Genomic DNA, 26,975 nt, shown 5'->3' with positions numbered 1-26,975 from the left:
TCGTTAAATCGACTGCGGTATGCGCCGTTGCCAATATGCAAAGGACTATAAATCTTGCGCAGAACATTTCTCGCGATAATTCATAACGCCGACTCATTAGATGTTGTCATCATTCATGCCTCTGTACCATGTAGCGGGACGAGCATGATGAGTGACTTTTAGAGTTTGGTCTTTGTTCATAGAGAGAGGGCTTTATTTCTCAATTGCTAACTCAGTCCAAAGTAGCACATGTTGGCGAGAGTTATTCTACGCAGGATTTCGAGGCTGACGTTTTTGTTGGTGTGAATGCTGATAGACGAAATTATTTACGACTTCGAAGGATATTAATATTATCGACGTAACCCAGCATTCTTATAGAAGATTGTAACTTCTCTATTCAGTTCTGCAGCTCAGTTTATTTTCTTCAGGAGTAAATTGAAGAAGTCGTACGAAAGCGAGTCGCCTTGTCTGAAACGTCGTTGGGTATCGAACGGCTCTGACAGGTCCTTTCCGATCCTGACAGAGCTTTTGGCATTGCTCAACGTCAGTTTTCACAGCCGTATTCGTTTTGCGGGGTTACCAAATTCAGACATAAAGCCAGCTTATTTTCGTGCTGTCAAAGGCTGCTTTGAAATCAACGAAAAGGTGGTGTGTGCCCTCTTTTCATGGGTATTTTCCAAGATTTGGCGTATTGTGAATATCTGGCCAGTTGTTGATTTTCCAGTTCTAAAGCCACACTGATAAGGTCCAATCAGTTTGTTGACGGTGGACTTTAATATTTCACACAGTACGCTCGATAGAACCTTATATGCGATGTTGAGGAGGCTTACCCCACGGTAGTTGGCGCAGATTGTGAGGTCTCCTTTTTTGTGGATTGGGTAGAGCACACATAAATTCGAATCGTCGGTATGCTCACCATTATTTCAGTATGCTCTCAGCATAAGTCACTAGATCACCTCTGGGGGTTCTGCAAGAGTTAGAGAAATATATGTAGTATGTACTATGTTTGGAAAATTTTGGTGTTTAAATTTTACTTAGAAAACTAAAAGAAATTGCAAAATATATAATATGAATTTTAAAAGAATCGTTTCTAAATATCATTAAATTCTGTATTTTTAATTTATTTACAGTTACGAAATCGCAAAATACTCAACTTCAAACGGAGTGCAATTTTCACACAAAAACTTCTCAAAAGTATACGAGCGAATGTTTGCCAGTAAAAAAGCAGTGAAAATAAAGAAATAAACAATATAGAAAAATTAAAAGTAATGCGCAATTTTGCTGCTGCGATTGCAATTTTAATGCAAAATAAAGTTGCGATAAAAAAGTTCGAGTGAAAAAAATTAAGTTTCATTAAAATAACGACTAAGCAAAGGGCTTACTTACAGCGACTGCATGACAATAAGTGCAATGAAGACAACAAAAGAAAATTATAAAGACATCAAATCAGGAAGTGCATGTAGAAACGTGTAAACGCCGACAAGTGCCCAGAGACCATTCAATGTACACCCAGTGCAAGTAACTACTGTTAGGGAGTTACAGCGATTATATTACACGCCACAAGTTGCATAACTGCAAATCACGGCGCAGTGAGATCGAAAAAAAGAAAACGAAACTGCAGACAAAAGCCATAGAAACAAAAGCGAAGCTTAGGAAGATCACATTTGCTTTGGAAAAGAACAAAGTGAGCGCTGCAAATCAAGCACAAAGCGTCGAGGTGTTGCAAACGTAGCAATAGCAAACACGGAAGAGCGAAGAAGTGGAGGCAGATACTCATTTATAAGTACAAATGCGCCAAGAGATCGGAGTTTGAGCGAAGATCAACAATAACGCGGTGTAGCGCGAAGTGAGGAAAATAGTGCAAGACCAAGAAAACCGAGCCAAAAGCCGAAGCGCAAAAGAAGTAATCAGCTGCGCGGTAATCACAAGCAATTTTTAGTAATCACATGTTAAGCTATTAGAGCAGGCCAACAAAGCGGCGCAACAACAATAATGGCAACGAAAACTGTTATAAACACGAATACGCCAACAACGCGTGGCATCTCCATACTAATTGACCAGAATACAGCAACAACACCAACAATAGTACAAAAACAACAACCACACGCAGTCAACAATTGTCAGAAAGAAACATTGCGACCAACAACACAAATGACCGAAACGGCCAAGATCACCATCTATCAAAATACAACAACAACGAAAACACAAATGGCACCAACACCATCAACGGCGGTAACTAGAACAGTGCTCACTAAGCTGCAGCCGCAGCCAAGTAAATTAGTGGCAACAACTACAACAACACGTATTGGTGTTAACGGTATCGATAATAATTGCACCAACAATAATGATAACCACAATAGTAATGATGACGGTTTTATCAAAGCAAATCATGAGCAAACGTTGAACGACGATGATGAGCGACGTCACTCGTATCGCATACAGAGTGGTGAGTACGAGAGTGACCAGAAAACTAGTTACGCCACAATCAAGCAGAAAATAACAACATCCACGGCGGTGCCAACTTTTCCACACTTGCTGTTGAAAGTGGTGAGTGAAAGAGGAAAAGCCAATAATGGTCAAACCGAGCGCAGCGATGGCGGCGTTGTGAGCAACGAAGACGTGCACGAAACGAATGGAAACGACGTCGGCCGTTTGGCTAACGGTGTTGGAAGTGATGTTGGAAAATCGCAAGTAAATAGAAATGTGGCGGCCGCAGGTGTTATTATGGCGCGCACAAATGGTCAAAATGAGCAGCTGAGCAACAGCAACAACAATACACACACGAAACCGACAGCACAAACGAATGTTAATGAACAGCGCGGCTCGATGATCATTAAGTGCAATGGCGATGAGCAGAATAACAACAACAAAGCACATAATAATCATGCTGATGATGATGATGCACATGATCGGCATGCCGATAATGATGAGCGCGGCGCTAAAGACGTTCATGCCGACCAGCAGCATGCTGATCAAGTTGGTTCACTTGTTGCGCCGACAGCGACGTCTAATATATATCGCGACGAAAGTTGTATGACTAGTGCTATTGGAAATGGTCAAAACGCGTTTGAACATTATATCTGTACGAATGCGATGAGCGTTAGCGAACGCGATCGCCATGCGGCTGGCCATAGTCTCTGCAATACAGATGTCCAAGAGCAGCTGGAAAGTGCAGACGTGAACGCGAATTCGAATGCGATCGGCGTGAATAGTCTAGTAACGGCAACGAGAGCAGATTGTGGAAGTGCACTGACCGAAACAGACGCAGCCACACGCAGACGCAGTGTTGAACCAATAACAACAAATCATAAAGATTCGAATTTGAATAAAGAAATATTAGAACCGAAATTACATGTGTTGAAGATACAAATAAAACCGAAAGAAGTGCATGAAAAGAATGACAAACAAGTGTCGGTAGTGACCCTTAACGAGGCACAAGTGCAAGATACGCCCGAGCAACAGTACGCCCCAGCAATAGATCAAACTAAAGAATTAACACAACAAAGTGCTCCAGTGCATATAATTGACTCAAAGCAGGCAACATCGACGGGTGAAAGTGCGAACGAATTATACGCGAACGAACGCAACAAGAGCAACCACGTACAGAAAATGGTGCAAAAGCCTACAGCTACAACGCCTACAGCGGCCACATTGGCAACGACGACGACATCAATGATTCTCAATACGGGCGCGGTAACCGTGTCGTCGGGTGGTAATGCCGCAACAAACTTGTTAGGCGCGATCACAATCGCAAACGGTAACGGCAACAGTAACGCTAACGGTAATGCCAATATTAATGGTAACGGTCACGCGAACAACACGAACGCCACGTCGAACACAAGCATTACCGATTTAAATGTCACACATCCTTCGTATATGTACTATGTTATATCCAGTGGTCAATTCTCACCTTGCGACACACTTGACAGCGGCACAGGTAGCGATCTGGAGAGTAATGGTAATGTAACACCCGGCGCACCGACCACACAGAACAAGTTTCTCGGCACACTCGAGAAACTCAACGCTGTCACACAGAATGGTGTTAACAGTAGCGCACCCAAAATGGAATTGCACATGAAAGCGACCAAAATACGCCTAAATGGCAGCACCAAGAAGTCAGCGTTGGACTTGACAAACGGCACTGCGAAGTCGCATACGAATGGCGACCACGCACGCGCTGGCAGTTTCACCGATAGCGAGGAGAGCGAATCGTCCTCGCTGAGTTGTGATTCACTGCACTCCACCGAATTCATACGCCAGTCGTCGGTTTCGCCAACAGCGCACAAATCGACGGGCAACGCCGCTTCCTTGGCTTGCGTCAAAATGTTGGGCTCCTTTCTGCCGGATTCCTTGTTGCGCGACATACGCGATCGCAAGTTTCCCACCAATGATTTTGAGGCGAAATATGGTGATACTGGCAGTGCTAACAGCGTTGATGGTGGCAGTGATGCGGATGGTGAGGGTGATGTGACCACAGCTGCTACGCCGGTTGACAACAACGAGCATGATTATATTAATGTGAAGCATAAGCAATTCTTAAAGGAACGTAACGGTAATAATATGACCGTTAATAGTAGTCACAGCAATAAACGCGCGTCGCTGCCGAATAAAACATTCGTTTTAAACGCGGACAACGGTACGTTCGTTGATACGAAAATGAACTCCATGCCGCGCAAATATGAAGCAGATAAATATTACAATTTCCATGTGCGGGAACACGAAAATTTCCGCAGTTTCGACATTACTGGCGGTCTTGGTGGTATTAATGGTGGTAGTGTTAGTGGTGGTTCGGCCAGTTTAGGCGGTGGCGATCTTGAAAGTCTCTCCGAATACGAAACGAAGAGCTTGCACGACGATGCCTTCGCCGGCTACAAGGATATACGTTGCGGTTCGGCCACATCGACTATACGTTCGTCGAAGGGCACGGTGCGCGGCGTCAAGAATCGTGTGCGCAATGGAATAGCCACATTCTTGCAGTTGCAGCAGCCGAATGTGAAGGTGAGTGAGACAAACAGTTCTAATTTATTTTGCGTGTGTTAGCGTGAGTCTATGAAATCACTGATGGCGAAGAGTAAACAAAATTTATTTAAGACATGGTGATTTATTTGCTGACAAATTGACGGGTGACCTCTTCATTTTTAGGGTTACCTAGTATTTAGTATTCCGTCTTAATTCTTTTTTTTTTCGGCTTCCATGCTTTTCGAGTAGATCTATTTCCTATATTCTTTCTACAATTTTTACTCTGCCTTAACAAAAAATTAATATTCTTATATATTTTTAATATTGAAAAAAAGAAAAAAATTATCGTGAAATGAAAATTGAAAATGAATATTATCTATTATTTATGTTTCAAAAACAAACAAGTATACTTCTTATTAAGTACAAAATAGCTAGATAAATTAACTTTTGAGGTTTGCACTACGACTCGTGATCCCTTTTGCAATCTCTTGTTATTACAACACTTCGCTTAACCCAATCAAATCAAAGAGGATTAGTACAGCTCCTGGGTTACAATGTGTTCTTTCACTTGATTCAACTGTCCGATAGCCTGACTCCATGGAAAAAACATTGGTACAGTCTATTGGGTCCAAGGAGATTATTTTGAGAGGGACGACTTACATAGATTTTAAAGAACAAATTAAGAAATTTAGAATTGTGAACAAAGTCTTACTATTTTTTGCCCACATACAACACAACTTAAACCAACTCAATTAAATAACACATGCGTTTCCTCGCGCTCTTTCAAGCTTCTCCCACACATGCATATGCGAGTATACAAACACACACTGCCGAGCTTTAGTTTCATGTATTCTACGAAAAACGCAGATTCTCACATATTTTCTTCAGCTTAACATTTATCTGATTGCAGCAGCTGTCATACCACATGCGAGTACTTTCTCACGTGCATAGAGCACCCCATATATTCACTCGCAGTGCACAGAGTCTGCCATAAAAAGGTGCCAACAATTTACATAAAATAATGTCACAACTCAATTTGAAAAGGCACCACATGCAAACAATAGCTAACCGACAGAACCAACAGCTGACTGTCAAGAAAAATTAAAACAAGAACAACAATTTGCTACATAAAACTGCCGCCAAAACAAAGGATTGACAACCTTGTGGCAAAATAATGCAGACAATTGTCATAGACCAAAACTCGCCGTCAGTCAAATTTATGTACATAAATTTACAAGTTTGCACATACACATGCATATACTTGTATATACATATATGTATATAGTCTGTATGGAAATATATTTGTTGACTTTTGATGCATTGTTTGGCGTTTCGAAGTGTTTTCGAATAAAAAATTGGAAAAAATTGGAGCAGATCGACGGAAGTGATGGGCGTACAAATTAAATACACTTTTAAATGAATCTATGAATAATAAAACAAAGCTTGCGGTTTAGGTTCGTATGCGTGGTAAATGTTGTACGAATTGTAAATGAGAAGTGTCAAAAGCTTGTCAAAGAAAAATATCGTCACACTTGACAATTCGAATGTTAAAAAGAAGTCAAATTTATTATGTGTGTGTAGTATTTGAATTTATAATGATTCAATCGCAGGCATATTTTCGAAGGTTTGTAATGATTTTGTGCTATTGATTAGTATTTTAGATAATTGTTCACAAAACCTAACAATCTGTATGGGGGGAATGTTGGATTTTTCGATAAAAAATAATAATACTCTGTTTTTATGCTTTTAACTTTTTAAAATTTAACCAACGCAAAAAATTAGCAAATGCCGGAAGCATTCACAACTAAAAGTATTATGGAGACATATTTAAATTTAAAGCTTTTAAAAAATTTTACCTGAGTAAATTCGAAAACGAGTTTATAAAACACTGACAAAAATTTTTTTCAGGGAAGGAAATTACTCGAATACCTTGAAAAGTTGATAACTTAATTCAATTTTAAAATTCGAAAACGAGTTTATAAAACACTGGCAACATTTTTTTCAGGGAAGGAAATTGCTCGAATACTTAGAAAAGTTGATAACTTAATTCAATTTGTTATATAATATTTTCTTCGGGAAATTTTTTAAACTTCTGATTATAAGATACATATGTATCTTCCAAAGGTTAGTGTAAAAAAAAAATTATTCAAATTCTCGTAAATACATGAAATTTAGCGATCATTCATAAAGGCTAAGAATTTTGAAAATTGTTTCTTGTGTTGTTAGCTATCTCGGCCACTCCACTCGGCCTCCTCCTATATGGACCCTGTTAGTATTCTTAAGATTCCTGAAGGTTACATTTTATTGAGGTTTGAAAATCTTATTTGGAATCTGACATATCTATGGTCAGAAAACGAGGAAGTACGAAGCACCTAAAGTTAAGTAGAGACACACCTAGATCAATATATGACTGTATATTTTTCTTTACCAGAATAGCTGTTCTTTCCCTATTTGTTGCATTCGGGAAGTACGTATAGCATGCCGGCGACTTTAGTCAAGTTACCATATTTCCTGAGGTTATCCATTATTCCCCTCTTCGTGGGGTCGGGTTGGAGGCTCCGCCTCTCCCTGCCAGAGTTGAGAACCTTCAACACCCTCCTATCTTCCATCGGCACATCAGGATTTGTCTGCTAAGCAGCCGCAGTGCGTACTCCACTTGTACCTTGTGAGGTATCAGAGCCTGCACTTTCGATATAGATAAAATGTAATTACGGCTTCGAAACCGCTTCCTTTACCCACAACAGTGAGGGGTCGCTGGCCGTCGCTGCCACCCTGGACGTTGATGGTTTCTCTTGATCGAGTCTGAAGTATGGCCTTACTGCTTTGTATGTTTTCCTTGGTCGTTTCGCTGGCACTGTTGCTTGACTTTCAACGTGCCACTGCCGTTTGGCTGCAATTACTTTTTCGATCCGGCTTGCGAATCTCGAAAACGAGGATTGCGGCCTCGATGCATAATATGCTCGGCCTTCCTCCATTTTTGCCGCAGACCAAGCCAACCTTCCTCTTCCTCCTTCGTCCAGTTGGTCTTTCACCGCTGCTTTGTATGTCGCTTTTGCTTTCAACCCTCCTTACTGGGGTTTACACATAGCACCTTTGGCATCTCCCGAAGACCATAGCAAATGGAGAAGGCCATTGTATTTATGCTTCCAACGCTTTCGAGGTCTGAGTCTTCACGGACTGTAGTAAATCTACGTTGCAAAGCTGTTTTGCCCATAGCCCTGCCACGAGGATATATGTAGCTACGAGGATATTCGCCGAACCCTATAAAATACAGCTGCCACACAAACTGACTTATCAAAAGATCTCTTCGTATCCTTAGTTTAAGATTTCTACATGCACTTTTTCTAAGCTATTTCGGGTCACTAGGTTGACTATTGCCAAATGAGGCGCGAATACATTGTTGGCATCTACAAATCTAACAAAAAACATTCTTAGAGTGAAACATAAAACACCGCATTTACTTTGTGCATAATTTTTCAAAAGTTTATGTGCAAATAGCTTACAATATTAGCAGCAAACGCATTTAAAATTTAATAGCCACATAAAATAAGTTAAATAAGAAACTGTTTCGCGTAAATAGCTTAAGCCTACAAGCGAATATATGTGTGTGTATAGCGATCCGCTAACATTTACGTGCCAAAATGCCAGCTGGTATGCAAATAAATAAAAACTAAGCATAAATATTGGCATAAAGTACACGCAGACAGACTGCGCTTGCATTGTTGCACGATAACGAGGACAACACACCTCTTTGACAATCAGTCAACAGCTTAGACAGCGTGTCATTAAACTCCCGCCAGCGCACTTACTGCACGCGTGCATGTGTGTGTATGTACTGTATTCTGGGGAATTTCAATATTTTTTCCAGTTTTGTTCACCTAAATTATTTTCAAACTAAAAGAAGGCGAACAGAAGGCTGTGAGCACACACAGGCGCACCTGTATTGACAAAAGCATATTTGCGCATCAGTTTCCCAGCCTCACAACAACAACATCCTATGTTTGCATGTATGTGTTGTGTCTCATGTTTGTTGTTGACAGCTTGACGTGCTTGTCAGTGCTTTGGCTAGGTCTGAGTGTGCACAAGGCAAGAGCTCAGCAGCTGCAGCTCGTATAGGCGCAATTCATAAGGCTGCACAGACGCAGCCACCGTTATTTTTATACCCTGAACAGTTCATAGTATGTTAAGTTTATCTTTTCTGCCTTTATAAGTTTATAATACCCAAAGGAAACGTCGGTGATCCCTATAAAAAATATATATAAATGTTCAGTGTAATGAGCCATAGCTAGGTAATCATGTCCGCCTGACAGTATATCTGTCTGAATATAGGCGAAGTGTGTTCTTTGTTTTTAGCCTTTTTCTCCCCAAGAAGCTGTTTATTGGTCAGAATGGCCGATATCGGAACATTAAAGTATATAGCTGTCATACAAACTGGCCTATCAAAGTCAAGTCTTTATATGGAAAACTGCTTTATATAACGAGATATCGTCGTGAAATTTGGTACGGTTCTCTATCCAAGGTAACGGCATAACTTTCGAAGAAATTGTTCCGATCGAACCACTATAACATATAGTTGTCATACAAACAGATCCATCAAAATCAAGTGCTTGTATGGAAAACTTCTTTATTTAACGAGATATCTGCATGAAATTTGGCAGTATTTCTAACCGAGCTAACGGTATAATTTAAAAAAAAAAATTGTTCACATCGAACCACTATAGCATATAGCCGCCATAGAAACTGATCTATCAAAATCGAGTTCTTGTGTGAATAATTTTTTTTAGCTGTGAAGGGTATAATATAGTATAGTATAGTTTTTTTTTCTTTTTTTGTTGTTGCATATATGTATATAGAGACATGAATTAACAAATAGCCATTGTAATGACTAAACTTAACTGAGACTGCAAGTGTGATTGCACTTGCAACATGCAACTAAGCACACATACAGTCAGCATTATCGCTTTGCGTTATTTACCCATCTACTCCTCCGCCGCTTCTGCGTTAATGTGCGGTATTACAATATCTCAATAAAATCTGCGCACGCGGCCATCAGTCAAATTTGCCAGCGTTCACATTTCATTTAATTATTTTCGTTTAAGTTTTTGTTGCTGTGTTTTTTTTTTCAAATGATTAATTAAATTAAATAAAATGCAGTTATCTGGTCATTGGCTACAGCAACAACAATAGCAACAGTCATTCGATAAGCATGCGAATCATTTATTGAACAACAACAAAAAACCAACTAATGCTTAGGCAGGCATTATTGTGTCTGTGCGCAAGTATGTATGTATATGTGTGCATTTCTGCTTAGGTGTTTTTCTCAAACTTTTTATTTATCTATTATTTCGTTCGTTTAGCTGCATAATAAGTCACGTTTTATTTTTCTTCAGCGCCGCAGGTGAAAGTAGAAATTTATGCGCATGTGTGTGTGGGTGTGCGCGATGCTTAGGTGCTTGCGTATGTCTTGTAAGCTTTTAGCTGTTTTTATTTCTCACAGTCATTGGTTTGTTTGGCGGTTGCTCAATCAAAGTACAATATTGCTTGTATTTTGATCGTAAAATCCCGAATATGTGAGTCATGGTAATTGCCAGAAATAATTTCTTTGTAGCTTCATTCGTTTACCTCTGTGTATACATACTTTTATGATGCTCAACTTATGTATGTGCATTTTCAGCAGATACCTGTCCGCGCTTCTTCTCCTTTTTTGCTTCTTCTTTATATGCACCTTGATATTATTCGACAGATGGAGGTACTTGCAAGCTTTCAAGCGACCTCCAAACGGTTAATAAGTTTTTGAACAAGGTCTAAAGGCCCCAAAGTTCTAAAGGTATTCACTTACATTCACACTCTACTGCTTGGTTTATCAAAAGTCGAATATTTGCTAGAATGAAATAATTTTCCAAGAAAAAAACTTAAAAGCTTCTCTAAGACTTCAAAATCAGATTTTGCTATTATGTTAAGCCGATATATAGATATGTAGGTATGTAGGTATATGGTCTTAATATCATTTTTCTGCAGCAAAATTAGTCGTCATAGACAGGAACAGGTCGTAAAGACTTGATGCCAGATTCAGACTATAAGGTGTATGCGTAAGAAGCTCCCAACCAACCTCCTGGAGCTTCTGCTGGCTGACTATCATTGTGTATGGCCTAGAGTTGCTCTGATAGAATACAGTTTCACTCCTATTAGACAAAGCTGCGTATTTCTGGGCGATCACTTCTTTCAGACGATCTAATTATTGACAGAACAGTCTGAATTAAGAATTTGGTTGAAGCGGAACAGCTCATAGTAAATGGTTCTTTTATCAATTCCACCAAATACATGACAAAGCCTTTCTAACCAACAATCATGGCTTGGCCATCATTTGCGCCGGCTTACCATGTTTCAACAACGAGAAATTTCACTTGACATCGTAACTCATCTACTTTTCTTTACTAGAAATCATCCACTTCCACTTCAAGAGGTTCTTTGTGGCACTCTTAGATCGACTTTTTTTTATTTGCACCTAGCCTTGTTTAAATTATTTCAAACCTTGAAACACTGCTTAAACAGTTTACCCGTTATCTGGTAAATCTATGACATTAAATTTTTCGGAATGGAATCGACGAAACCAGAATTGCCTCTGCAGTATGTATCTGTATCAGAACCATTAATACTAAGCACATTTTGATCCGAATGGCTTGCGAGTTCGCTTTTATCGAAGAAATAATGTAAAATATGGCGTATCATAAATTGGCTTATTTTTAGTTCGAATTAATATATTTCTAACGCTTTATAGCGCAATCCGATCGCACCTATACACCGAGAGAAGACATGCCTTGCTCTGGACGACCTTCGACTTCTTCAACTGATGAAAATATTAGAAAGCTAAGGATGTAGTACTCGTCATGCAAGTGTTAGAGAGATAGCAAGAGAGCTCGACGTTTCTCGCGAGTCCGTTCGATTGATTTTGGTGGATATTTTGGGTATGAAACACGTTCTTGCTCGACTCATCCCGATAAAGCTTTATTTTTTTCAAAAAGAGTACCTTAAGCAAGTATCTATGGACATGCTTGATCGTGCGAGCCTCCGATTCCTCGTTCATGGAGAGCATTATAACTAGCGATGAGGCATGAGTTTATGATACAAACAAGTTAACAATCATCAGAATGGAACCCGTTTTCAGTGGATCGAAGAATCCAGGTACTTTTTTGTCACAATGTATTAAACGAAATGCCTAATAAAATTAGCTAAGGGACAATCGAAAATAGCCCAAATTCTTCCAATACTACTAATCCTATTAAAAAATAAAACACAAATTAAATGTTTTCCTATTTTATTTCACGCTCAAACTCTTCCATAAAAGAGCTATTAAGCCACAGGTGTTTTTGTTAATGCTAAGTTTTTGTTTTTTGTTTTGCTTTTTGGTATGTGGAAAGCGTTAAATCCACCACATCCAAATTGTGTTGGTCTCGATTTTATTGTGCGCTTCCCAACTTGTCACACAGTGATTTACGCACCTGAAAGTTTTTCGTGTATCTGCGACAAGCGCTCGTTCGCTCTAATGAATTTAATACAAGCAGCTTATTTCAGCAGCCAGGTGCTAATGGCAGCGGCATGTGGCACAACTGACTAACTGACCGGAATTTTCGTTTTTAAATTTTTCAGTTAGCGCTTTTGGCCAGACAGACACACCTTTCCACTGGCTGTGCGCATTTTTCATATTTCTCATTCGATTTCGTCGATAAAGTATTGGGAATCAACCGATTTTGGTGTGTTCATGTGTGTATATGAATGTTGTTTATTAATAAAATTAATATTTTTTGAAATTATTCGGAAAGTTTTTATTATAATGCTAATAGGAAGCAGCCGTAACAAAAAGTAATCTTTTTCTTTGCTCTCCGTGTGATTAAAAAAAAAAGATAAAAACCTTTATGACCAATTTCATCTAATAGTGAGTTTTGCTGCAAATATATCCATGTTGTCTAAATATAGTTAATTTTTTTATATATCTTCCAACCTGAAAACACTATAAGTTTCTCACTATAAGCTCGTTAGGTATGACTTTCAATGCCCAGATGGAGTAATTTCATAATATTTGCGGGTATTTCAAAATACCGGGAAGCTACGTAAAAACATCCTTAATTAAATCCATTTATCACATTCAGTACTTCAGCAAATGTTTTAATATCCAACTTACCCATTAAACGTACGGAAATCTGGAAGATGAATCACTGTTTTTTCTTAATTTCCAAAAATCATTCTCTTTTATGTCTTAAATAGACTTTAAACCTTAGTCTATTTAAGACATTACTCTACAGTTTTCCTCAAACAGCCAACAATTTCCACCTAAAAATGATAAACTCATCCATAAGGAATACTTTAGTGTGTTAGGAAAAATGCTTATCAGACGCCAAAACAATTATGCAGAAATGAAAGTGAAGATGTATTTTAATTAAAGTTTCTACCAAATTAAATATTGTCTTGTTTGTCATTCTTACCGCAAACATTTTATTGGTTTGTCTGGCGAAATTCGTTTGCATTGATCCATGCCGAATTTTCTTAGATTACTCTATACTGGTTACTATAGATTATCTTTACTGAACACTCGAGATTACTATTTCTTGGTAGTTCATGAAATCTTTGTGTACTTAAAGCAAAATCTATTTCGGCCATGTATTTTCCAGTTATTCATTAAGCTTTCCTTATGGGTGCCTACGTTCACTGCCAGATCAGCTTTAAACGGAAACAAAGCTCAACCGGAAATTGCAGCACCAACTCAATGGCGCCAAACATTGAACGTACTTTGAGTCTTTGCCGGGTCTTTAGTGAGAACAAGAGCGCATTCGTAACATTAACCGACAAGTCATTTAAGCAAGATTTCACTCCGCTTACTATAGTTGTCGAATGCCACGTTTGTCAGCTTCAACGTATCAATTCCAAGAACCGTTCCCAGTAGGTTTTCACCAGAGTCTCACTGGGCTCAGAATGTGGTATCCGTTTTGTAGGAAGTTTGCCATTTCCGCTTTATTGTTGGTTAGTTCAGCCGCATCCTCCCAGTAAGCTGCTCAATCTGAGTCCGACACTCCCTGGATTTTTCTTGACCCGACATTAAGTTATGGGCGATGTCGGTTCGTTCCATCACAGCGACTTGGTCAGGCAGATATAGCCTTTCAAGCTATACTCTCCATCTCCGTTGCCTTAGTCGAGGACTGCTTATTGGTTATTCGCAGTTAACTTTCATATCTGGAGGCCGTTCAACTCTCCGCCACCTTCTGGCCGTCACAGTAGCCCAAGTTAGGCCTGTACCTCAAGGTCAGGATTTATATTCGTGTTCAGGTTAAATCTAAAATAATAGAACCGTGGATTCAAATACCAGTCAACTAATCAGCAAATGATAATCCCCAGAGTTTATTTTGGAAAATTTTCAAAAAATATTCAACGGTGCAAGCAAAGATAAAAATTGAGAAATATATTACACAATATTTTCAGATACCATTGCTTAGCTAGAACGCTAACTATACTGCCTGGAACTTTGATTCGAGTTTGGAAAGCAATACCTTCTTAATACAATCATGAACGCACGACAAAATTGAACATTTCGAGCTTTTCATATCAAATGTTGACTCATACTTTATATACCGACAAGTTTAACTTCAAAAAGATAATAAAAAATAAATTGATTTTCACTTTGTTATGACACACATTTCAGCGACACATTTACCGAGTTTCTTTGCAAAAAATTTACAAAATCATAAGCCGAAATGAAAAAGTTAAAATAATTGTAGCTTAAGTGAAATTTTCACGCCCACGTCGTAAAAACATATGCAATAAAAGAAGCTATAAAAATTGCATTAAAATTTCGTAAGCCACAACGACACATAAAAATATGTTCGTGTGAAGCCATTTCTGTAAATATCGAAGCAAGAAAGTATGTAAAATCAATTGAGCATTTCATAACTGTGACCATAGACATACAGCCATACGCAAATCTACGGCGGCACTGTATGTAAATATGTCTAGCAAAAATCGAATAGTGAAAATCGCGTGAATTAAAAACGGCTCGATATGGTATGTACCGTTACATATGGACGCAGTGAGTGAAAATGTACAGCAACCTGCCACAAGCTGCCGCAAACGGCGGCCGGGCTGTCGGATCATTACGTCAACACCTTGCCACCGATCTACACAATCTGTCTGTCTGTCTGTCCGTCCGTCCGTCCGCCTATCGAATGCATTGATTTTCCGCACTCCATCACTGTCAGTTTGACTTGACTTGGTTTGCAAATTGTGTGTAACAGTACACCATACTTACATCGGTGCATGCATTTGTGTTTGTGTTTATGTGCGGCTTATGCAAACGTGGTTGGTTGGAAAATTGTAAAATTTATGATTTGTAAATCAGATTGCAGTTAGCAACAAATTAATCTGTGGCTTGTGGCATCTAAAGCCGTCAATATGTATGTATGCAAGTGCGAGTATAGGCATAAAGCGTCATAAATCAAACTGCAACGAGTCTAACTTTTTCCCATACTTGTGAAGGTACCATATTGTTAATGTTCGTGTTCTGATTGAGGTACTTTTTGTTGAAGTTTTTTCATATGAAAGAGATCCATTACTACTACTTTTAAATGAATCCACGAATTCCAAAAAGGGTCCAATTCGGTTATCCGTTCGTAGACAGATCGCTTTAAATCATATTTTGTGAAAACTGTGATTCCGTAGCGATGATAGTGGCGCTTAGTCCTTTCAGTTCCTTTTTCTCTTGGCTTTTTCTGTGGTCTAAAGCTTAGGATCCAGCTCTCAAGAAATGTAAAAACTTAATATAAATAAACGCTTAAGAAATGGTCAAGAAAATTTCCTGCAATCACTAAATTGCAATGAAAATATTTATATACTTACTTATATGCTCACACACATAAGTTTATGTTTATTTTATCTTGCTCTCCTCATGTGGATCATTCACAAGGCGTAACCAGCTCAAAATTAGTTGACTGCAGCTCAAGAAATAATGAATTTTTTTTCTTGAGCAATTACTTAAGAGCTGGATACGGACCTTAATTCATCAAAAAGTATCCATTGATGCATCGTAGATTAACAGTCAATAATTTTACTGACAACGTTGGAATATCCGAAGGATCAGTTAATACCATTTTGAAAGATCATTTGGGCCCAAGAAAAAGGAAAGCACCATTGCTTCCAAAATCATTAAATTTTTTCGAAAAAAAGTGTCGCCATAATGTCTGTGAAACAATGCTTTCCGACGATCAGAATGTAATGAAACGTATCAATACTGGCGATGAGTCTTGGATCTATGCTTACGAACCGGAAACAGATGATTAATCATGCAGCAATCGTGAGACCGAAAAAACATGTCCAAGCAAATTCAAGGTTATGTAGACAGTTTTCTTCGATTATCAAAATGTGGCGCACTAGAACTCCTTCCAACCGGCCAAACTGTCAACAGGGTTCTGCGGTTGCAAATCTGGTGTCCGGTTTTAAATGCAGTTGATAAGACATAGAACGTAGCAATAAGATCTGTCTTGTTGAAACTACCAACACTCTCTAAGGTTCTACTAAGGCTTTCCTTATTAGCATATATCAGCTTTTAGAAGTAAACCATACTTATCTCTTAAATCTTTGAGAAAATTGCAAAAAATTGATGTCTCGTGCTTGCCTTTTGTTCAAAATAAATATTTGAATGAGCTTGTTGCATTTTTAGTTCCATATTTTTTTTTATTTTTATTGTAGGAAATATTTGCTTTCCTCAATTATCTCAGTTATGCTCGTAAATTATTATAAACCGTTGGGCTTTTTAAGGAACAGATCGAAAATTTTGATATCCAATATTTTATGTGGACATTCGTTGATCAAGCTTTTAACGGTCGACGCACCTATCAAATGTAAAACAGATCATTTGACAGTCTCATTGCATGACGGCTAAAAGGTTATGGCATTTCAAACAAGTCATTTTTAATATGAAAACGTCACTTTTCGTAATGCTATAACTATTTTTATATCCAATTATGCAAATATTTATAAATATGTGCATACATACGTACGTTAGATGTCTTTTGTGTATTAGAACCTGTTACAGTCTGTTACAGTTCTATTGGGTAATCAACCTTCATAAAGAATTCTGACATAAAAATGTAAACACTTACATAAGTATATGTACATACATATGTATGCATATATTAATGCAACTTGCCATGCTTTATTAATTCTTAATCTGTGAGTTTGAATATTTTTCTTGCTACTAGTTTGACAAACTTATAGTGCAGCCGTTCTCACCTTTTCCAGTATTTTAATTTCATTACTCGATTATACTCGTACTGCAAATTTCAACTTCTATGAATTATATATTCATTATAGTTTTGTATATGTGCTAAGCGCACATGCTTTTAATTGGCCAAGTTCTAGGAATGAGTAATGCTCGAATTTTATTCTTTCGAATTCGAATTTTATTTGCAAGAAATGCGATTTTGTCAAATTAAAAAATGTTATACTTTTACTTGGTACTTACATATATATGTATATTAGGGTGATTCAAAAAAAAAATTATTTATTTTTTTCAATTGGTACTCGCAAAAATAGGTTCCTAGACACCTCTAAGAAAGCCTCTCCAAATATGAGTTTTTAATTGTAACGGGAAGGTCCTCCGCCTAACGGTTTTCTATTTTTTCTTATTATCAGATAGAAAAATTTATATCTCGCTTCCAACTACTTGAAAAAATATCTTGTTAATTAGGTTTTGTAGAAAATTGAATGCTCTAAAATATGGTCTCTTATGATTTTTTCGTAAACCCAACCGTTTAAAAGACATTAACGGTTGAAATTTGACTATTTTTGGAAAAATTCTTTATTTCTTATTAATTTTATAACTCAATGAAAAAAAATTATTATGAAAGATGAAACACATAGTTTTGTAGGAAATTTACTGCTCTATAAAAATGGTCTCTTATGATTTTTCGATTAAGTTAAGCGTTTACGAGATATTCATCGTCAAACATCAATGCATATTAAGGTGGATCAAAAAAAAAAATTTTTTTTTTCGTTTGATACTCTGAAAAATAGGTTCCTAGACACCTCTAAGAATACCTCCCCAAAAATCTATTAATAATAATTTTTTTTTATTGAGTTATAAAATTAATAAGAAATAAAAAATTTTCTCAAAAATAATCAAAATTTAACTGTTAATATCTTTTAAACGGTTGGGTTTACGAAAAAATCAAAAGAGACCATATTTTAGAGCATTCAATTTCCTACAAAACCTAATTAACAAGATATTTTTTCAAGTAGTTGGAAGCGAGATATAAATTTTTCTATCTGATAATAAGAAAAAATAGAAAACCGTTAGGCGGAGGACCTTCCCGTTACAATTAAAAACTCATATTTGGAGAGGCTTTCTTAGAGGTGTCTAGGAACCTATTTTTGCGAGTACCAATTGAAAAAAATAAATAATTTTTTTTTTGAATCACCCTAATGTATATATGAATAGTACTTGTATACGTATGTGTTATGATTAAATTATATTTTTTAGAAATTGTTTTGATTTTTAAGCTAATAAGTTCATAGTTTTCGAATGCATTTTACTTTTAAATAAACTTTTAAGGGATTACATGGCTTTCCTTGTGTAAAAATCAGTCTTTTGCCAACAATTTTTTTCTCACATAAAAAATGAAATATTTTATTAGATTTTTTATTGTTACAAACCTACACTATTGGCAAAGAAATTCTGAAATATTTGGAAAAAAATATTTTAAACTCAGCCATTGTAATGCCATTTCCGGTGATCCCTCGGAAAAAGATGCGCCCGGGTTGGCAGGATAACTCTTTACAGGGTCATCTAAAGTGAAAAATACATGTTTTAGTTAAAACCTTAAATTGGAACTTGGACGAAGGAAAAAACTGAAAATTGGATTTTTGACAGACATTTTTGCAAAAAGTGAAAATTTTGCGACTTTTTTCCAAATAGTTTTAATCGAAAACAAAATCCGTCGTCCAAGGCTACTATATCTCAAAGACCTGTGTAGAATTTCATGCAGATCGGTTGAGTAGTTCTCGAGAAATCTTGTCAACCGACTTCAAAATTACAGCTTCGAGAAAAACGCGTTTAAAGACGGCGCACTTTGCCTAGCTAGCCTCAAGCGCACAAGTTCTCAAGGCTGTATTTTGAAAACTATTGCTCGGATCAATTTGAAAATTTGGGACAACAATTGAAAGGCGTGATATATACAAGGTCGCAAAAGAAACAGGACTGTTAAAAAAACAACAAAAAATTTATATTTTTCAAAAGTTATATTTTTTTATTCAAAGTAGTTTCCTTGTGCTTCGATACAGCGTTTAGCCCGGTAAATTATGCAAATGAGTGTTTAAGGTCATTTTTCGGAATGCTCTGGAGAATATCGGTCGTCGCCTTTTGTATAGCTGCAATGTCCTAAAACCAGTGTCCTTTCATGTGCAAATGTATTTTTCCGAAAAGGAAGAAGTTGCACGATGCCATATCAGGTGAATACGGGGAGTGGTTAATGGTTAAAATGTGCTTTTTGGTAAATAATCGGTCACAAGCGTCGATCGATAAGAGAAATTTTTGGTCGTCAGTCAATTTGTGCGGAACAAACTTGGAGCACACCTTCCGTAGACCCAATTTATCTATCAAAATGCGATGAATGGAGTCTTTGTTGATATTTAACTCCATTTCCATGCAACGCAAAGAAGATTTCGGCTCATTCTTAATAAATTCCTGCACTTTTTCAATATTGTTTTGGGTAATCACTGATTTTGGCCGGCCCGACTTCTGATCGTCACAGAGGTCCTCACGACCTTCTTGGAATCGCTTAAACCACTCATGCACATTACTACGCGATAGGCACTGATCACCGTAAACTTTTTTCATCATTTGAAATGTTTCAGTAAACGTTTTCCCAAGTTTAAAACAAAATTTAGTATTTACTCTTTGCATTTTACGACCGATGACCAAAAGCTGCTGTCACTTTTTGATCGATAACATCGATTGTAGTTATCCAATTGTCTTAAAACTTCTACGAAATGTCAACAAGAGATCAAAGTTTTTTTCATATACCCACCAATAGGTGGCGCCACCAGAAACAGTTATATTTAAATAGTTATGTTTCTTTTGCGACAGACCTTGTAATTTAATAGGCTAGTAAAAAAATTAGAGTTTTTAAAACCCGTAAGCCCATGGTAAATTTGTTCCAATATTTAAGAGAAAATAGTCTCTAAATGTAGAAAAATATTTTATAAATTCATAAACAAGTGAAGTTTTACATTAACATTGTATGTTCAAAACTGTAGTCTAACGAAACAGGACGGCAACTTACTTTTACTTCATATTATTTAAGCCAATTGCTAACGGTAATTTTTCGAAATGAGTAACACATAAAAATAAATTTTTCGCTGTTTCTAATTTTATATATTTTTATTATTTTTTTTATCATTAATACAACCTGTCGAACTGGTCGTTTGGAATAATATATACAAATGGTTTTTTTAGTAATAAATTTTATTTACTGGTTTGCTTTATGCTTTTCGCTTTGTTTAATTTTTGACTTTATTAATTGCTGCTATATGCTTCTTTGTGCTTTGTTTCCGTGGTCATTTTTATTGCTATCACTGCTTTTGGTTTTTTGCGCTCAAAGACTTTTCGTCTCCTGCTGAAACTGATCACTCAATAATTAATTATGGTTCAATGATGAAATGTAAATGGCAGGGTTTTTGCAGCACTTAAGAAGATTTATGATACAGGCCTAAGGTTATTGAATCGCCATGTGGTGTATCGTATATTGATACATACATATAAATCTTTTACATTGTTCTTGTTCATTGTAGAACACACGTTCAGCAATAAAGTATGTTACTTGTTGTTAAAGGGCGTTGTTTGAGTATATCCTTAGGCTTTTATTTGTTATGCCATAAGTAGATTTTGGGTTTTTAAATTTATGGTTTTTTAACATGCAAAGATATCGTTAACTACAATTAAATCAAATTAATTATATAATGAAAAATTATACATATAAGTATCTGCTTGGAAAACTTTTGGTAAATGTTTTTTTTGTCAATATAATGTATGAATATATCATAAGTCGCTAAGTAATCTACATATCATCAAAAAAATTTAAAATCGTTGTCAGATATAATAACCAGTATATAACCATTTTATAACCAAAACTCAAATTTTGTTTCAGTATTAGTGGCTTCCATTATAACGTTTTTCCTTCGCCTGTATACTTATGGAAAGCGGTGTTAGTTATTTTGTATTTTAGATTACGCTATATTCGACCTCTGTTGACTTTTGCACTATAAGTTTTAAGTATAAATAAATGAAAATTTATAGTTTTCGTAACAATTTTAACTCACCTTGTCGATTCGACGCCAAATTCTACTTTGAAATTCATTGCAAGGAGGAAAAAATATTTTTCTTAGAAATATTGAGCGTGCTCCTGAAGTAAAGGAAATTAAAAATATTTAACGGGGTACTCTCATGTGAACGCATACATTTTACCACTTTTTAGGAAATTTTTTTTTATGCGACAACAAAATTCAATCATTTTAATTTTTTAATATATTTTTATTTGTATTTTGAAATATACAAAAAAAATTTTTTTTTGTTTTTACATTTTTAATATATTTTTTTTTTAGTAATAGTCCCCAACAAAAAAAGTAGTTCACTGGTCATGGTGATAGCGCCTGTTCATGTTGTCTGAAATAAAAAAATTGAATGGATTATTATTCAGTAGTTCTGCGGCTATCGTCCCTACCAAATATAATCAATTTCATTAAAAAAGAATGTCGAACTTCAAAAAAAGCCACAAATCTTGTTTTTTTCGTTAAAAATCGTTTAAAAAAAATATGAAAATATTTTCGAAAATAAACAATTCTGGTAGGGACGATAACATAAATGAGTAGAAGAACGTATGTAAATTTTAAAGCAATCGGTTGAATACTTTTTTTTTGGGACTATGACAGTTTCAGAAAATGATGATTCGAGGAAAATGCGTTTAGAAACGTAGCAGCTGCAGACTTGTCATGGCGCCTGGTAAACAGTCGCTTACGACACGTCGGCGACTATGAGCTGTAACTTACCAAATACTATGAATTTCGGTCTGAATTTTTCACAGCATGTTTTCAATAGGTTTTACTGTCAAAAAATAAAAAAAATCGATTTTTCGAAGTGAGAATACCCCCTTAAAGAGAGCTAAAGAGGCACACCTAGTCAGAAATTTAAAAAACAATTTCGTTTTTCATATTTCGTTCAAAATTAAAATTTTTTTTCATATTTCGATAGTAGTTAGCTTTCGAGATAACAATATAAAACTATTATTTGAAATTAAAAAAATAGGATATACTTTTCGAAAGAACAATATTAAATTTTTAATCCATGTCTCATAGAGTTTTTGAGTGACAGTCATCTAAAGTGTAGTTGCTGAGTTCACCAGCTTATCGTTAAACGCGTTTTTTCGAAACCGCATTTCTCAAATTTCCTGCAGTGCTTACTCGGAGATAAATGTTTCAACACTACTCAATTTTTCTGCATATAGTTCTCCATGTAATGACCCACCAGGTTTTTGATCCTAACAAAAATCGAAATTTGGCAAGCTAAAATCGCCCAAAATTTTGGATAATTAAGTAAGAATGCAATATTAAGAGACGTTTTTTGTACTTTGATTTAAAAATTAACCGAAGTTGGAACCACAGTTTATATATTGAGATGTCAGGGCGTATACGTAACTCCTTGCGGTCCTTTTGGTGTGTCAATATCACAGGACCACAGTGGAAATTTCTTACTTCTCCTTTCTTGCTGCCTCTGAACATTTAGTTAAAAGCAGAAAATTTGTAGGCATTGTAATACAAATAAATGTAACCTACCAAAAGGACGAAAAGGAGTTGCGTATACGCCCTGCCATCTTACAATAGAATCTGAACCTAGGAGAGTTCTTAAATCAAAATACATTTCTGATCGTTACCAACAAAAAATCCTTCACTATTGCTTCTAAATTCATAGAACTCTTTCACAACCACCCAACACCTGTATGGATATGTACATATGTAGATATATTGTGTAAAATATATATGTAAACAACTGGCATCGGTAATTGCAACCTGCTGATTTCAGTAAATTCACCGCTTCTTAAGTTAATTGATTCTTTTTATTTTGCTGTTTTAGTTGCGCGACTGCGCATTTACGCAGCAGGTCTGCTAATTTACTCGCTTTGCTAAACAAGCTCCCCACTCGCACACACACACTTGAGTATTTGGCTGCAGCAAAGCGAATGTTAATTTACGTTAATTGGTATCACCTCAATTCCAAGTAACATTTTGCTTGCGTTTGCTGGCTTTATTTTTATTTTCGCATACATTGGGATTTGTGTTTTGCTGGTTTTCGCGCAAATTTTGTTTATGACTAAGAGCCAATCAGTTAAAAATGTCGGTGTTTAGTTTCGTGTTTTCGCTGTGGATTTCAAAATATGGCCAATTGGCAATTATTTTCATTTTAGTGTGTCGTTGAAATTGAAACCTCAATTTTTCGATTTCGAAACACACGAACAACGTGCGGCTGGCTTCCTGTTGTGAAATATATATTAGGAAATTAAGGCGAGAAAGAATTACTACTAATCACTCATAGGTTCGTATAAAACGCATAATTAATCTGACTGAATTGCAGATCTTCATAGCATCTTCATAGCATCTTTTGTAATGTAAAAAACAGACATTTTCCACAAAGTTTTTCTCACATAAAAAATTAAATATTTTATTAGATTTTTTATTCCTACAAACAAAGACTATTAACAAAGAAATTCGGAAATTTTTGGAAAACTATTTTGAACTCGGCCATTGAAAAGCCATTTCCGATCACCACCAGAAATAAGCTGCGCCCGCGTTGGCAGGATAACTCTTTACAATATCATCTAAAATGGAAAAATACACGTTTTAGTTAAAATCTTAACTTAGAACTTAGACTAAGGAAAAAGCTGAAAATTGGTTACTTTGCAGACATTTTTACAAAAAATAAAAATATTGCGACATTTTGTTTTCAAATAGTTGTAATCGAAAAAAAAATCCGTCGTCCAAGTCTTAGGAAAGGTATCTTAAAGACCTTTGTAAAACTTCACCTGTGAAAAGTTCATCGGTTGAGGAGTTCTCGAGAAATTTTGCCAAGCGACTTCAAAAACATATTTTCGAGAAAAACGCGTTTACAGACAACGCACTTAGCCGAGCTAGCCTTGAGCGCACAAGTTCTCAAGTTCGTATGCTATGTAAACCCTTAAGGGGGCATTCTAGTCTAGAAATGCTATTTAACGGCATTTTTTAAAGTCCAATAAAAAAAAAACTCAGAACATTTTTACTATCCAATTTCTTATCAGATATTTATTGATATTTTAAGAATACAAAAAAAAATAAAAAAAAAATTGTGTGATAATATTTGATTAATTGCGGCGTGGTGGGGTGACGGGGGTTGAAAATAAGGGTGCGCCCTTCCTGACACGATTCCAACTCTTTGGGTGATCTGAAAAAAAAAAATAAAAATTTTTAATCAGTACAAATGCCGCTATCGTCTGAACTAGGATAAATAAAAAAAATTTTTTTCCGTATATGGCGACTGTTTGAATTTTTTCCCCGTTTTTTGGCAAAGATCAAAATTTTTTAAAAATAGTAAAAATCAAAATTTTTTAATAATCCTAGTTCCAACCATAGAGAGATACATATATAAAGAAAGTCCGCACCAAATTTCAAGTTAATCGGTTCATTAGAACTTGAGAAATCATGTCAGAAGTGTTGAAGTAGTTTCGAGAAAAACGCGATTAAAGATTTGAGTCTAACTCAGCTGGTTTGCACGCTGCGTCACTAAAATAGCTATAAGTCGGTAAATAATAGGAATTTTAATAGGAAAAATCGATTTTTTCAAAATTCTAGACTAGAATACCCCCTTAAGGTCTGTCAACTTGGCAGCTGCTTCGCCGAACATATGTATATATATCTAGAAGGTTTATCCCGTTGCAAAAACAAAAGATTCAGTGAATTCACACATAAAACACTGCCATCAGAAATCTTCAAACTCAACAATTTCCTTTTATTAAGGCCACAATTTATAAATCTACCTATAAAACGGCATTCAAACAATTATTATTGCGGTTTTGTAGTGTTTTTTGTTTCCTTTGAAAACCTGCAAGCAAACCGCAGACTAATTAAGCAATCCAATTTAATAATTATGAAGATATTAAATTTACAAAATGAGCGTTTATCGTTAACTGTTGCCTACTTTAAAACGAAAAAACAGCGGTTATGAATTAGTAGTCATAAAAGCTCGTAATATGACGCTTGCTTACTGACAGTGGCTTGGCCAAGCTTCAAACAAATTTTAGGCCGCCACAATTCTTGCTGTGTTGCTTAATGTTACAAAAGCACACATGATTGATATTATTTTTGAGAGAGTAAAAGCGTTTCAAAGAACATATAAATACGTATAAAATATACAATATATTATAATTAGGTTTTTTAGCAGCATTTGAGTTTCGAACCAATCAAGCACAGTTGTCAAGCACAAAACTCACTCAGTTATACGGGTCATTGGGTGAATGGTCAGTGCTTATGCTCAAGGTTCATTAAATAATTATTTTTTCATATAAAAAGTTGAATCACAGCTCAATAACTTATTAACTCAAACGATGCTTTAAAAACGAAATAATATGAAAAGGTAGACATTGAATTAAGAAGCTAAAGAAAGGCGAATTAATTCTGTGAAATATCAAAGAATGCTAATTTATGGCAACATTTTATGCTTGATCCCTTTCCTCCTGGTTCTCAAATCTTATACGATAATAAATTTCGTCGCCGACAAAACGTGTAATAATAATAAAATTAGAATTAAATCGGTGCTGGCGAGTGAACACAGAGATAAGAGAATTTCAGAAATTAGGAATTACCAGAGAATATTTTATTTTTATGTTTTTATACCCTGAATAGGGTGTATTAAGTTTGCTACGAAGTTTGTAACAGCCAGAAGGAAGCGTCGGAGACCCTATTAAGTATAAATATATGTAAATGATCGGTATGTTGAGCTAAGTCGATTTAGCCATGTCCGTCTGTCTGTCCGTATGTCCGTATGTCCGTCTGTCCGTCTGTCTGTCTGTATATATACGAACTAGTCCCTCAGTTTTCAAATTATTGTTTTGAAATTTTGCAAGCGTCATTTTCTCTTCAAGAAGCTGCTCATTTGTCAGAACTGCTGATATCAGACAACTATAACATAAAGCTGCCATTCAAACTGAATGATCGGAATCAAGTTCTTGTATGGAAAATTTTCACATTTGACAAGATATATTCACAAAAGTTGGTATAGATTATTTTCTAAAGCAACAATGTAATCCCCGAAGAAATTGTTCAGGTCGGTTAACTATAGTCTATAGCTGCCATACAAACTGAATGATCGTAATCAAGGGCTTGTATGGAAAACTTTCGCATTTGACGTAGTATCTTCACGAAATCTGGTATAGATTATTTTCTAAAGCAACAATGTAATCTCCGAAGAAATTGTTCAGATCGGTTAACTATAGCAAATAGCTGCCATACAAATTGAACAATCGAAAAAAAATTGTTGTATTGAAAACTTTTGCATTTGACAAGATATCTTCACTAAATTTGGCTTGAGTTATTGTTTATAGAAATAATGTAATATCGGAAGAAATTGTTCAGATCGGCTCACTATAGCATATATGTAGCTGCCATACAAACCTAACGATCGTTGTATGGAAAACTTTCGCATTTGACGTAGTATCTTCAAGAAATTTGACATAGATTACTGCTTAAGGTAATAATATAATCTCCGAAAAAATCGGATTAGATCGGATTACTATAACATATAGCTTCCGTACAAACTGAACACATAGTTACTAAAAGAAATGCACCTGTGAAGGGTATATTAGCTTGTTTTAATTTTTATTTTTTTAATCCAGTTTAATTTAATTTTTTTCACACTCGACATTTCTAAAATTACGAATTTGCTATGTTAATTTATTCTGGGTATTTGGGTTTGAAAA

General features: G+C 36.0%; 1 protein-coding gene across 1 annotated transcript in view; it reads left to right on the top strand.

Moving 5' to 3' along the window:
- Positions 1–1,115: 1,115 nt before the first annotated feature.
- Positions 1,116–26,975, top strand: part of LOC120775839 (uncharacterized protein DDB_G0283357-like) — an 83,883-nt gene continuing 58,023 nt past the window's right edge. Inside the window, exon 1 of the mRNA XM_040106208.1 lies at positions 1,116–4,977. Within this exon, the coding sequence (XP_039962142.1) occupies positions 1,972–4,977 (3,006 nt within the window). The 5' untranslated portion in view covers positions 1,116–1,971. The remainder of the gene's footprint in view (positions 4,978–26,975) is intronic.

The sequence above is a fragment of the Bactrocera tryoni genome, chromosome 4 (genome assembly GCF_016617805.1).
Source record: "Bactrocera tryoni isolate S06 chromosome 4, CSIRO_BtryS06_freeze2, whole genome shotgun sequence".
Lineage (NCBI taxonomy): Eukaryota > Metazoa > Arthropoda > Insecta > Diptera > Tephritidae > Bactrocera > Bactrocera tryoni.
Note: the sequence above shows the minus strand (reverse complement) of the source record. Positions and strands in the feature narration are given on the sequence as shown.